Source organism: Betta splendens, chromosome 9, assembly GCF_900634795.4.
Source record: "Betta splendens chromosome 9, fBetSpl5.4, whole genome shotgun sequence".
Lineage (NCBI taxonomy): Eukaryota > Metazoa > Chordata > Actinopteri > Anabantiformes > Osphronemidae > Betta > Betta splendens.
The window spans coordinates 3,420,833-3,435,983 of NC_040889.2; the positions used below are offsets into that span (position 1 = coordinate 3,420,833).

A 15,151-nucleotide genomic window follows, 5' to 3' on the forward strand; every position below is an offset into this window, starting at 1 on the left:
TGTAGGACCCGATACTCTGCATGATCAGCCTTGCCTTCAAGTTTTTCACGGCATTCTTTAGTCTAGATCTTTTTAACATCGGCCCAGGTCTTAACACTTTTAGGGCAAGCAGCGATAACGTCGTCCCATTGCACGTGTCCATAAGGACACTGTTGTACAACATCTGGCCATTTGAGGAGCGTCGCTGCCACCACCCTTCTGCCAACATATACGTCACAGTTCAGAATGGCTTTCTTCACAACTTCTCCAGAGTCAAGGACCTGAGTCACGTCATATTTTTTGGTTTTACTGTTGTAGGGGATGGCCACAGCCAGACTGAACATTGGGTTTCGCCTGTCAATGGAGACCAAATGTGACATTTAATAATGTTTCCCAAAATTAAACAAACAAACAAATGAAGGAAGAAAAAGTCAGTTAAAGCTGGACTTATCAAAAGCACTTGAGGCTAAGTAAACTGAATACTAAACTAAATAGAGAACAGATTAGTAAAGTTTACTTACGTGTTACCATTCTTTGCTGTGTACTGTGGCGTGTATCTACCAAAGGAAACAGACATGTGATACTGTACATTTTAAAAGATCTGAATATTTGTTAGATGAAAAGATTCAGAGCTGAAAGAATTAGCCTTAAAGCATTAAGACGGGATTTGCAGTAGAGCCCTCTGACTAGCTCATGTTTTCCTGTTTTTAGTTATTTACAGTTTTACTCACGGTGTGATAGTGCAGTAAATTAAAATAAAAATAAAATAAAATAAAATAATTTTCTCAATGTTATTTTTAGACCATTTATCCAAAACAGACTGTTTGCTTATTAGACACATTTTCTACAACAATTTGGGGACAAACTCACTTGTTTAGTATTTCGTCTACAATTGGTCCAAGTTTGTTCTGATCCACAGCTGCTGAACTGTTGCCAGACAGTAACACAGGCAGCGTTACCACCAGCCACCAGAGATCAGCCATGTTTGAAAAAGAGCAGAGAAGAGCAAATCCACAAACAGTATCTTCCTCCTTACATACAGTATATTGAATCCAGTTAAGTTTTTATATGAGTGCTAAAGATGATGCTCAGTGGAAGTAGGCTGAAGTGAATATGTGCTAGGTCACTTTTTATACAGCAGAGGAGAAGCCAAACCCTTAGACTGACACAGTGTCATGAAAATCTGTAATAGGAGGAAGACATTACAGGAAGTTAAACACAACTCGTGATACAGATGGTAGAGACCTGATACAGAGTCTGGAGTCTGGATGGGACCAATAACAGAGACTGAGACTAACTTTCTTATAAGTTTTTCAAACCATTGTGTGGTGTAATGACTTGCGGCCAAAGTCACCTTGATAAGTAAAAATGACAGATCAACAATGGATCCAACTCCTGACTGTTTTGGGAAGTGGGAGATTTTACTAGAACAAACGTTACCTTTAACCGGACATTGAACATCTTCCTGTAATTGTAGAGCCTTGTTTGATTTTGTTTGATTGTTCTTTGTGTCACCTGGCGAGTGATGTGGGTGGCTCTACGATTGGGTGTGGAGGAGGAGGAGGAGGGAGCAAGTGTTTTCAGTGCTACCTGTTGTCGTGATTCAGGACGGAGAGGATGTTAGTTCCATTCAGAAGTTAAGTGCACAGGGTAAGATTTTTATGGATTGACATACTAGCAGCGCCATGGTTTTATTGAGGCTTTGTTGTTTTTATTTTGTAGTGCTGCTGAATGTTGCGGTGTGGCCATACAGTCATTTGGGTAGCTCTTACGTGCCCATAGGTGGCACTGTTTATTTTGTGTGAGCATGTGTGTTCTGTTCTCTGTGTGCAGTTCCAGGGTGAAGTGATATCTGCCATTTACACCTGTGTCGTGGTGTCTATAAAAGGAACACACATGGATGCAGGAAGGGGGAGGAGACGCCGAGAAAATGAGAGGCCGAGGGTTGAGAGAACCAGCTGCCTGGCCAAGTGGAGGAAGCGAGAGGTGTTTGTGTCAGTCAAGAGTGTAGTGAGTGGGGGAGGTAACCAAAGGGATAGCCAGGGGCCCCTTTACACTGCACCATGTAGCGATACCCAGTGTCAAGCACACTAGTCGTAGCGGTGGTGTCCCCTTCTGTGTTATGGGCTTTGCCTGTTTGTAGTGTTAGGTAGAACTTTACTTTACATTTTGTTGGCAGTGTCTTGGTTAGATTTAGAGGTGGTATTCTTTGTTTTGTTATATTAAGTTCTTGGCACCACTGGGCATTCATTTTTCCCCTGTGTACCTGTATGTGAGAAAAGAATAAAAACACGCGAATAAAACAGCCTTCCTCCTCACCTCATTATTTGTGTTCGCTGTGAAAAATTGTGCCTTTGTGCTTTTTCTTATCCAACACAGTCATCATGTGCTGGTTAGGTGCAATACTGAACTGAACATTCTTACACAAACAACTAATCTCTTGTGCCCTGTCGTACATCAAGTCTAAACATCTGATGTTCCATTTGACTGATATATGTTTGTCTTTTACACCCAGACTCTGGCTCCATCCTATCTGACTCCCCACCAGACCCAAGGCTGTAAAACCGAATGCATCTTGTCTTCGAAGCTTGGTGTTCCTTCCTTTGGATAACAAGACACGATGATGCAGAAGTGAGAATGTAAACATTCTTACTCACAGCGAAAGCATGCACTGATCTCCCCAGCTGTTTTTTTGGTTTGTTGATGTGCACGATCAACATCCATGTATTTGGTTTGCTTTCCCCGTTATTCTTATTTTCCTTTATTTTTATAATACATCTCACAAAAGACAACTCTGCAGCTATGATGTCTCGTTTAGGCCCAATGGCCCACAGTATCCTGTCAGAACTCTGGCTGCAGCGTTTTGAATAAGCTGTAGGCTTTTTAAGAGCTGCTAGGACATCCTATGAGTAAGAAGTTACAGCCCAGAGGTAACTTTCTAAGTCCTGTCAGAACTATCACCACTACATGGTGGTGGACATGCTTCCATAAAACAAACGAAACAATTTATATGTAGTAATTTTGGGGAAGCAGGTTGAACCTAGCTACTGTATGTTTAATCTAGTTAACACCAGATACCAATATGTATAGGATTTTACGTTGACAAAACTAAATCACTCTTTTTGTAATGGGTTTTTTCAGGGTTTTAGGGACATTCTCTGAAGAATGATGAACACAGAACCAGATCCTTTCAATGTTTTATTATTCTACTAGTACAGGCTATATAAATTAGTGAATGAGTAAATGTAGATAAAGCACAGTAAATGAACAATAAACCAGAAATAAATAACCAGCTTTAAATGAACAGATAAAGGGATGTTAATTACCTCAGTGTATAATAATTTTGGGCAAGAGAAAGGTGTATTTATTAACCTCTAAGTAACGTAAAAATCACAGATAATTTTAGGAAGGCTAACCTGCAAGTGGCTATGTGGGCACGACTTTTCAATCAATTAAGACTCAGTCTTGCCTGTTTTTGTCACTGTAGGCTGTTTTCGCAACAATCGGTACCGTTTCGGGCCAAGCAGGAAGTTCCTCTTGATTAGAGAGTAGCCGATGGTATCATTGCAGATACAGAGGACTATTTCTCACTTCAAATTATCCTATTTAAAATAATCTTTAATTTGGACAAGGTACTTTCTCGTTTCAATTAGCTTAAAGTTTGATCACACAAAAAATACAAAAACATAATTATTCTTATATACAAATCAATATCCAAGTTAAGACAATAGGAATAAAATGCTTGTAATTATCAAAGTCTCATATGTATTTCTAAAGATGCCAGTACAATTTAAGTATTATCACATGGTAAAATGCTTTGTCTACTATCAAGTAATGTGCTGTCAGTAGGGGTGGGCGATACTGCAGACTTTGGAGTTGATCAAATACCAAGTAAATACTTGACCAGTATCACCAATATCAATACCAATACTGAAGTTTTTTGACAATTAATGCATTATCAAATAAAAATACATTTTTATGACTTTCAGGTGTTTTGTTTTGAATTGTATTCATTATAAATCCCAGACAATGTTCAACAGTAAATATAAATATATAATATAAATTGGTGGTGTTGTCACTGTATTTAACACCCTTTTAGCAGATTGTATAGGTTGCTGTTGTTTCACTTGTGGCATAAAAATATAACCACATGCTGCTACTCTTTCTTGCTTCCATCCTTCTTCTTCGTCTGTGTCCTCCTCCTGCTTGTTTGTTTGCTGACCCGAGCCCCTGAGTCATGCGAGATCTCAAAGCAAGAGGGAGGGGGGTGTTGGTGTGTGCCTGCTTCACTCTGGCATATGGCGCACAAGCATGACGCTTATATACAGGCACTTACGCGACCTAACTGTCTTGTCTGTCTCTCTGCATCTCTGATAGAGAATAGTGGAGGAAGATTCAGGCAGCCACAACTCCTATGGGCAGAAAAGAAATGAGACACTGATTCTATCCAGGTTTCTATCCAGTGTGAATACGTTGATGTTTCACTAAACCAGGGAACAAAGTGAAGGTTTTGCCACAGCTTTCACAGCAGTAGGGTTTCTCTCCAGTGTGCTTACGTTGGTGTGTCAGTAACTGAAGAAGCTGAGAGAACACTTTTCCACACTGTTCGCACGAATAAGGTTTCACCCCAGTGTGGATCCTTTGGTGTCCCAGTAAACTACTGTGGTGGGAGAACACTTTTCCACACATTTCACACGAGTAAGGTTTCACCCCAGTGTGAACCCTTCGGTGTCCCTCTAAGCCACTGAGCTGGGAGAACACTTTTCCACACTGTTCACACGAGTAAGGCTTCTCTCCAGTGTGAATACGTTGGTGTGTCCGTAAACCACTTTGGTAGGAGAACACTTTTCCACAGTGGTCACACCAGTAAGGTTTCTCTCCAGTGTGAACACTTTGGTGCCCAACTAAGCTACTGAGTCGGGAAAACGCTTTTCCACACTGTTTACATGAATGAGGTTTCTCTCCGGTGTGAATAAGTTGGTGTCTTGCTAAACTAGTGAGACGAGTGAACGTTTTTCCACAGCTCTCACACCAGTGAGGCTTCTCACTAGTGTGAACACTTTGGTGTCTTACTAAACCACTGGGCTGAGTAAATGCTTTTCCACACAGTTTACACGAGTAAGGTTTCTCTCCAGTGTGAATACGTTGATGTGTCAGTAAGTGAATTAGTTGATAGAATGCTTTTCCACACTGGTCACATGAGTGGGGTTTATCCCCAGTGTGAACAACTTGGTGTTTCAGTAAACTACTGCTGTAAGCAAATGCTTTTTCACATTGATCACATGAGTAGGGTTTCTCACTAGTATGAACACGTTTGTGTCTGTGTAAATGACTGATATGAGAAAATGTTTTCCCACATTGTTCACACGTGTAAAGTGTCTCTCCGGTGTGAACACCACAGTGGATTTTCAAATCAGTCGGCCTGTTGAAGACTGCTCCACATTTGTTGCAGGTGTATGGTCTTTGTCCTGTATGAATTTGCAGATGGGTCTTTAAGTTTCTTCTTGCAGCGAAGGTCTTGCTACACTGGTCACAGCTGTATTGTTTATCTCCAGAGTGAACCTTCAGATGATTCTTCAGCTCTGATGGTGTAGTGAAGGCTTGGTCACATTGCTGACAGAGACACAGCCTTGAAGCCTTTCTTCCTCTTTGTTTCTAAGGTGACGGATATAGAAAAGACATAAATTAAATATCGTAATAGAACATATAACCAAACAATACCAAAACATATCAAGGTGAACATCTATTTACTATGTTGTGCTGCTTTTTCTCACTTACAACAGCTACTGCCACTAACTCAACAAAAATGTAGATGTCTGTGTCTTATAGAACAACTGGAGTTAACTCCAGTGCAATATTTCTTGCAAAACTCAAAAAACTATAAACATCCATTTGTTTAGATCATGTAAATGCAAAACATTGTCAATACATGAATAAGGACAGTTAACATGTGTTCCTGCTTCAAAAAGTTGCTGTAATTAAGAGCAACCAGTTTGCATTCAGAAGTTCACCAGTTAACGTCGAAATACGTTAATACACTGGGTCCTGCTCGGTAATACTCGCTTACTGCTGCTCCTCCTTTATTCAGCTAATGGATCTGTCCTGTGTGGTTAAACCCGAGTCCTGTGGCTCTGTATCACATTGTTCTGGTCTTGATGGAATTCCAAGTCCCAATTTTTTTTTTTTAATTATGAGCCCGTAATGATCTACTTCGGACACTAAAAACCACTCACTTATCCAACTGTAGTCTCCACAATGGCCCCACAAACATAGATATTGCAAAATTAAATAACTCAAACAAAACTGATATTCTGGTACTTTTTTATGACTCTCTGGTTCATGTTAACGCACTCCAGGTGCACTTACTACTTATTTTACATTTTGCTACTGGTCTAGCATAATTTGCTTCTTAGTTCCACACTTTGTCAATTCTAGCACACCACTCCCAGAACCAGCTCTGGTCCTGCCCAGACAAATGCAGAATACCAAAACATTATTTCCAACGCACACAATTGGACAGAGTGGAGCTGCAGCATAATCATGTACCACAGACAGCAAGATGTTCCAGTGACACAGAGAACTAAACAACTACTGCCGTGTTACAACATTCTGTGTGGACTCGGGTCCTCTACAGTGTTAGACCCTCTAGCTGGTGATCAAACAAAGAATTGGACACGGTCTGAAACATGCACAGATTCACAGTAGAGGTTGATGCATCCTAATTTTTTTTCTACTTACGCAGATTTCTGGATTTTAATTTACGCAAACTTTAGTGCAACAGACTTCTAAACCAGGGGGTTGGAAATAGAACCTTAGAGACGGGCAGTGTGGATGATTGACAGTGTTTTTTGCCATAAAACTTACAGACACCTTAATGAAACATTGAAGTTCAAAATTCTTTAGCACAAAGGCAATAAAAGCATTCACCTTTAAGTAGAATAAAAAAACTCAGCCAGCTAAAAAGTGTACATGACAGGTGGTACAACTGACAAATTTAATATAAATAGTCTGAGTATCATAGAGCGTTTTCCCCTCGCCTTTTGATATCATAATATTTTCTTTAACCACCTGAGAGTAAGGTTTTGTTTGTTTGTTTCCCCACACAAACACTCAGTAAACCAAGTCACAGTCTGCAGACACTCCTTTTACTGACAGTACTTTGCATTTATCTCAATGCTTTCAGAAACTGTAACAACGCTCAGTTATTCAGATGTTCTGATGCTAACTTCTGTCCTAGTTCTTGCAATCACTACTGCTGCGACTGGATATTTTGACCATTTGTAAACACCAAGTTTGCACAGGACAAGCAAGGAACTGAATACGATCTGACTCCTTTACATATTTATTACAATTATTTACTTCCTCTTCACCCTGTACACATCAAACTATAGGTACAACTCAGAGTCCTGTCATCTCCAGAAGCTCTCTGATGACTCTGCAGTTGTAGAATGTGTCCAGTGAGGTGACGTCACAGAGACAGGTTTGTTGACTGGTGTGGACAGAACCACCTACAACTGAACATCAACAAAACTAAGGAGCTGGGGCCTCGTGTACAAAGGGTACTTATGCACAAAAATCTGGCATAAGTACGCATCTATGCCAATGTTCTTGGCCTTTATTAGTCCCACAGCGGGAAAATTGCACCTCACAACAGCAACAGGACAGAAAAACAGAAAGATGCCATACAAAACACACATCCATGAACAGAGCAAATTCAGTTAACACTTCTGATTGAAGAGTCCGATAGCAGCAGGTAGGAAAGATCTGCGATATCTCTTGAGAGGAGCCAGGGTGGTTTAGTTTATTACTGAGGCCGCTCTCCAGAGCAAACTGAGTCCTCCAGTGGGTGAGAGGTGGGTCCATTATAGATGTCAGTTTAGCCAGGACCCTTCTCTCACCCACCTCCTGCACCACGTTCAGAGCGCAGCCCTGCCGACGGCAAAAATCACCATCACCACCATCTCCTTTGTTTAAGTAAGTCCTCTGTACACTGCATCAGCGTCATTGGTGATCAGGCCGACGTATCAATGTATCAAGATGCATCAATAACTATATAAAGTAGAAATGTGCTTAAATCTACAGGAGATAGATAGATAGACAGATAGATAGACCTTTATTAGTCCTACAGCGAAAAAATTTCCATCAGCAGCCAGCTTGACCGGCACTAGTCCGACAGTGGAAGCAAGTTACAGTACAAAACAATACAAGCCAAAAACACACGCACATACAGTGGCACACAGTACAAGTGGAAACCTTGCTGGAATTTTTTCTTGGGTACATCAGGACAGATAGATAAGGTGGGAGAGCAGACAGTGAGACTGTAAGGTGGGGGTGGGGGTGGGGGGTTGTATCTGAATCAGTGTAGTGAAGTGTTGTTTATGGAAGTATGACCGAGGCCGACCAAGATGTTTACATGTCAGTCCAGCAGTTGTCCTTGAAGGGAGTCACAACAGGGGAAGAGGATAGATAGAGGCACAGCTGGTGAGCTAGATTGGACCCGGGAAGGGAGGGGTGAGGGAGAAGGGACAGAATAATACACAGCCAATTCTAATACATTTTAACGATCCATGACTAATTTGTCTAGATCAATACTTCAATCGGTCAGAACTCAGGGCTTCAGAGGTTATAAACTTGCTTACCCAGAGCAAAGCATGACAACTTTCCCTGTCTCCTAGCAACAAAAGTTCAAGTTATGGACTTACAATATGTATCATACAATAAATATCTAATCTATTTATAACAAAATAAACCAAAATAGAATGTATGTGAAATGAGAATCTACTATCATCTACTGCTGGTCCAGTTTTCTATGTATAATTAACAGAGGTTACAATCATACAGAATTATACAGTGTGAACCACATTCTAGGTAATAAACTCAGTAAAAAGCACTGACCTAGGGTCCAGGTATGATTCTACTGACTAAACTAGTGTAGAGAGAAAAGCACAGAGAATGAGGAATTGGAAGCAAGTGTGTGAGCTGGACTCATTTTACTGTTGGACCAGGTCCACACACTTCCTTTCGAAGATTAATATCAGTTAATAGAAAATTCACCAGACCCAATGTTTTTTTTTCCCTAAGCTCTCTAACTCTCATCCGAGAGAACAGAGCTCCAAAGCAGCACTGAAGCGCCATCACAGAACAAAGACGACACAGGAAAAGGTTTGGCATCAGTGCTCAGTCTGGTGCTAACTTCCTAACAATCATTTCACTGTGACCCTGTGATGGGCCCAGGTCTCATCAGATCCAGTCATACATATAAACATTACCTGTGAAGGGGAAAGTGTGAAAAAGCAGCTACTGCTAATTTGTCTCACTTTCCAGCACAGACATCAGTCAAACCCTCCCTTCTCATCTTTACGAGCTGTGTGTTTATCTGGAGTCTGTCAAGTGATGAACCATCAGGATGCTGAAATCCATCTCATGTTCATGTTCTAACAAAACAGAGACAAATAAGCAAACTGGGCTCAGGTTCAAAAGCGGTACCTCAGGACAACAGTTTCTCAGCACACAGAAATCTAACTCCAACTGTAATAGCCACAAAAAGCAAAGACCGGTCACATGCCTTCATTCCAAGTGTTCATTAACTGTATGTGTGTATTTCGGTAATAAGTCTTAATCAACCACTGAGAAAAAGAAGGGCCTCTACAAAAAGAGGGGACAGAAATCTGACTCAGAGGAAAACTACTACTTTTAAGTTGTAAAGTGAATCATAAACACTCGAGGCAGGGCGAAAGAAAGAGTTTGAGGACAGATCTGCCCAAACCACGAAAAACACCTGAAGAACTACAGACATAGCTCATAACATTAGAGACATATAATGTAGGGCTGCAAGTAATGATTATTTTGATAATCGCTTTTATGTGTCATTTTTTTCCCCGATTCATCAGATAAATATATTTTAAAAAATATTATGATGTGTTGCTTATTAGAAATCCCTTGGTTTTTTTTTTAAACTAATTTGGATTTTGACTCTTTAAATCTCAATCAAAACACAACACACATATCCAAATTACTCAACATATAATTAAACAAAGCAAGCATAGAGTTTTGTTCCAATGTGAAGATCTGCAGCAGCTCCAGTCAACCTGACTGTGAGAGAAACCCCACGAAGACACAGGAGAACATATAAACTCCACAGAGACTCCTGGGCTCCTTCTAGCTGTAAAGCAACAGTGACCACCACTAAAAACCTTGTCATTGTACTCACACAGGCCAAACATAACATTCTTTGTCTCCTAGTGCAGTGATGACATATGTTATAGGAATAATGTCTGCTCAGTGTGTTGAGTGTCTATGTGTTTTACATCCTGGTCCTCACTAGGTTCAGTCCGTGTTCTAGGACACCGGGAGTATTGTCTGTGTTTTACACACTGTGTGTGTGGGTCACAGTGACCTGGAGTTCATCCCATGGGACCGAACACTTCTTTATTGAAAAAAAAAATTGATTTCTTTTTAAATTCAAGATATAGAAATATGTTTTACTGGAAATGCATTAAAAACACAGTGTTCAAAGAACAAAACCAATAAAATGCAAACTTCAAAATTACATAATTTTTCACACTACACTAAAGTGTCTTTTTTCCCCATGTATTCCAATAATGATCACCTAATTTCCATCAGGCTACGTCGCTACAATAATAGTGAATATCTACTGTTTTCTTTTATATGTTTTGTAACACTGTAATGTCCAACAGCACTTGAACACCGCAACAGCGGCAAAAGGATTCGGCCTCATTCAGCAGGTTGAATCTGTCCCTGAAACGTAGCGTCCAACTCACAGACAGGCTGATAATGCTGCTTGGTTTGCTCACCAGTCTCCACCGGAGTTTTTTCTTTTACTAGTTTTCTTTGGTTCTGAACTCACGTTAGCTTATTTTGGCTCTTGTCCTGATGCTGGATAAATCAAAACAACATCAAAACGTGACGAACAGCAGTGTCAAAACTATCGTGTATTGCCTCTAAAATATTGTAGATCGTAAGACCCCCAAACCATCGTATAAATACGATAATTATTGTATGTCTGGTAAACACGGACCGCTTGTCTGGAGGTACAAACTAACTAAAAAACTAGCTACTTCACCGCGGTTACACACCGCATGACTTTCTGTTTTTTAGGATAAGGAATGAACAACTTCCGTTTTAATTGCTTTCAGGGGAGCATTTCTTTTCTTTGAGGTCCTAAATTTACCAAACTTGGTTTAAGATGTGCATGAAAACTAAATTATCTACAAGTAAATACAACAAGCGACTGAACTACGCTTAAAGCTGCCCGCGGATTGGACGGCTTCATCTCTCACGTCAACTACTTAGCTCAGGTGATAGATGTTAAACCCTTTTAGTGCCGCTTTTAGCGTCGAATCAGCACTGACCTGTTGATCTGTTGTACCAGCGTGGTCGGGGTCCTGCTTCTCCTCTACTCCGCTAGTAGACCGATCCTGCTCAGTAAAACTCGGCTGCTTCGTATCGCACTTGTCGTGATGATCCACGTTACGTTCCATCATACCAAGCTTGTTCTGATCCATTTTAGTCCAGGTCTCTAAACTGCAGCTGATCTTAAAAGTCTGCAACTCGAGTCTTTCGGCTCCACACAGCGTCGATCTCGTAAAGCGGAAACGTCGCAGAGTCGAGCGTCTCAGGCGTGTTCCACATCTGGTGACCAATGAGAGCGAGACTCGTTACGTCATATATCACGTGTCGAGCTGCTTCGCTGCATTTGGTGTACGCACTTTGTAAAGGGTCCTAATCACGCTCATACTGTGGCCTTTATTAGAGGGGGAGGTTGATGACGTCATTGTCATGTTTACAATTGAATTTAATTGAGGAAGAATGTTAGTAGAGACGTACATTTTAAAACATAGCTACACACACATTCATCCACACTGTGTGAATCCAGAGCTCCTTGTCTGAGTCCTACGTCTCCAGAGAAGATCTGCTCACTGACTGGAAGACACAACAACAGCACACCCACATCTGTACTATGTGGCTCAGAAACTAAACTTACGGCTGCCAACAGCTGACCAGGTGAAGTGGAGGGACAAATAAACTGTTCACACCAAGCAGGATGAGAGGCTGTTTCAGCCAGGTGTACACATTGCACCAGCTAAACCACATCACACTGTACTACAATTGATCAGTGTATAGTCTATGCCTTGTTTTGTTCAGATTGCATGTTGCTTATGTGTGCAATTCATCTGGTTTTGTTTGTCATACATCAGTTTTATGAATCCGACTAATTGAGTGAGTATGGTTTATGATTTATGATTGTTTCTGCCTGGCCCTCCCTGGATCTGGGTCCTATCTGACTCCCCAAAATCCAAGGTTGAGGAGTTCTTTTCTTTTGTCTCTTGACAGTACTGCCTGTTCTCTCTGATAACAAGGTTCCAGTGATGCAGGTGAAAGAATGTAAATATCTCCAAGACAAAAGCAACAGCAACAACACAAAAGGAACAACATCACAGAAAGTTGGGGATCTTTGCATTACACTTTTCTGGTGTATTTTCTGGTCTCCCCAGTGCTGGTTTGGTTTGGGATTTTCTTTTGTTTATTGATTGTGCACATTAATATTTCAATTTGCTTTCCCCATTATTATTTTCTTTTGTTGCAATAAATTACACAAAATAAAACTCTCATGAGCTTCTTGGAAATTTCTACGACAGCAGCAAAAAGGAATCCTAAATCCACTGATCGCACACGCTGGCCAGGACTAACGGACAGAAACAGGACGAGTAAGACTTGTATGCCACAACCCACCAAACTAGCTTTAACAATCAATAATTTATTCAATCAACACAAACTCAACTGCACTTACAACATAAATTCACTGCACAGCAGGACTAAGCTCTGCACAAAAGAGTATGAACTGAAAATTACTGCTTCACTAGGATCTTAATAATTTAACTAAACAGACTATTCACTAAACCAAATGCTCTGTACACAACAGGCAACAAATCTAAAGACAAATGACAAAATGACGAGCAGAACAGGACATTCATGAGACGCTGATGCTTTTATATTAAGCTTTTATACTAATGAAACCTGCTTACTCAAGTAAAAGAAAATAAAAGGTCAGTGGAAAGTACCAGATTTGGAAGACAAAGCGTAGATCATGTCTATCCATATACATGCTGTACAACCATTGGTTGTGTAATGGAAATTTTACATTATCATATAAAATTACTAATCACTTAGGTTCATAAGTTCAAAGATATTTACATACTTGCTGATTGTGCATCTGATTGTGCATCTGAGCAAGTCAGACACTCAAGGATTTGTCTGGAAATACATGAGGCAGGATGAGCCAGACCTGCTTCTGAGCACAGGCTGCTTTGAAACGAGGCTCTCAGCAAATCATCTGCATGACTCATACACTCATACAAATTGTAGGCCGTTGTAAGTAGATTTTTAGCAGTCTTAGAGTAAGTTGAGGCATTTTTATATTCATTGTATTGTGAGTTTGATTGATACTTGATACTTTGATTTAAATTATATTTTAGACATTTTTTTAATTGCTCTTGGATTTTGCCTTTTGCTAAATAAAGAACTCCTTTTGGCTTTTCCCATCAGGAGTACACTGCAAATTTTGTTATGATTGTTATTTCTTTCCTTTTTTCTTATTGATGTAAAACCATTGCAATAAGTGCAAGCTTACATGATGAAGGAACACATGTGTGGTAAATGTGTACTTATCACCTAAAGCTTTTCCAGCAACCACAACAACGGTGACAATAAGAAGGAAGCTATTGTGAACCAGTGTGACTAGTGTAATCTACTGGTCTGTGTAGGTGCTGATTGTGGTGTAAGCAAGAGGATGAAGTTAGTAAATGAGTAAATACCTGGATGAATTCCTTCACCCCTGCCTCAAATAGAAACCTGAGCTGTTATAACCCAGGCAGGCTGACAAATGATCCACTTAAAAGTGAGGCTGACCTCTTAGACCAGGGGTGACCAACCCTGGTCCTCAAGAGCCACAGTCCTCCTTGTTTTCCAACTCTCCCTGCTGATTAACTTGATCAGGGGTTTCAGTTAGCTGCCGATTAACTGAACACACCTGGTGTGAATGTTAACATTATCACTCACTGCGAGATAAGGTGGCACAAACAATTTGATTGGTCCAGAGTGACAATCCACCAGAGCCAGAGAAAGGGGTTAAAGGCAGAGACAACTTGAGGATTTAAGGCTCTTTGCATCACACCTTTGTGGTGTATGCGCTGATCTCTCCAGCTGGTTTTTGGTTTGTTGATGTGCACGATCAACATCCATGTTTTTGATTTGCTTTCCCCAATATTTTTTTCCTTTATTTTTATGATAAATCTCACAAATGACAACTCTCTCATCTGCCTCTTTACCACAGACACACGTCTCTGCACTGGCCCTCACCTACGTCCTCGTTCTTTTCCACATCCACCTATGAATCCTCTCTCTTTGTCCTCCTCTCACCCTGACTCTCATTGCATCAATGTTTGCATAATTCTCCGCATATCTGACCTGGGGCCTATTTTTAGTGCTGAGGCTCAGACTGTTTGGTGTTTAACATTGTACTACAAGAAGTTTAAGTATTGAGGCTTTGGTCTAAGCGCTCACTTTTAGTGTGTAAGCAATAGGCAAAAACTGTAATAAAGTTTTTTGAATCTTGAAGTGTGTTTAAAGAGTGGGTGAGGGTTCAAAATAGTTATACTTGGACCGCCAGATTGAAAAAACAGATCTAGAAATTAAAATTCTCAAACAAAAACTGGAGGTGAGTGTATAGTTAAAGAATTCCCCCATATGAATTATTGGAAGAATCCTAAAATTTAACAATTGCCTTTGTATTTGTAGGAAATGAAGAAAACCAAATAAATTATGGTTTGCATTTTTCAGTGATTTCACCATTTTATTGGTGGTGGTGATGGTTGATAGAATAGAATAGAAAGTTCACATTACTTTAGTGCTGCATAGAAGTGCTCCTGTGAGTGTGGGTAGTGCATGCATTGAAATAAGTGTATAGGACATACTTACCACAGTGCAGCCGGTTACTTAGGATTGACTCACGATATATTCATGAGTCATGGCCAAACCTGGGCCACTTGGCCTCCACTTTTGTGAAAATATGTGAAGCATCACATATTGTGATGCAAAAAAGGATACATGTCAGTTACAGTGACCATTAGAAGGAGTAGTAAGTGTACCTGCA

General features: G+C 40.4%; 1 protein-coding gene across 1 annotated transcript; it reads right to left on the reverse strand.

Moving 5' to 3' along the window:
* Positions 1 to 3,164: 3,164 nt before the first annotated feature.
* LOC114861351 (zinc finger protein OZF-like) lies at positions 3,165 to 11,658 on the reverse strand. Its single transcript, XM_029160461.3, has 2 exons — positions 11,352 to 11,658; positions 3,165 to 5,634 (listed from the first exon to the last, which is right to left on the reverse strand). Exons 1-2 carry the CDS (start codon positions 11,502 to 11,504, stop codon positions 4,435 to 4,437), a joined length of 1,353 nt encoding a protein of 450 aa, XP_029016294.1. The 5' UTR covers positions 11,505 to 11,658; the 3' UTR covers positions 3,165 to 4,434.
* Between the last annotated feature and the right edge of the window lie 3,493 nt (positions 11,659 to 15,151).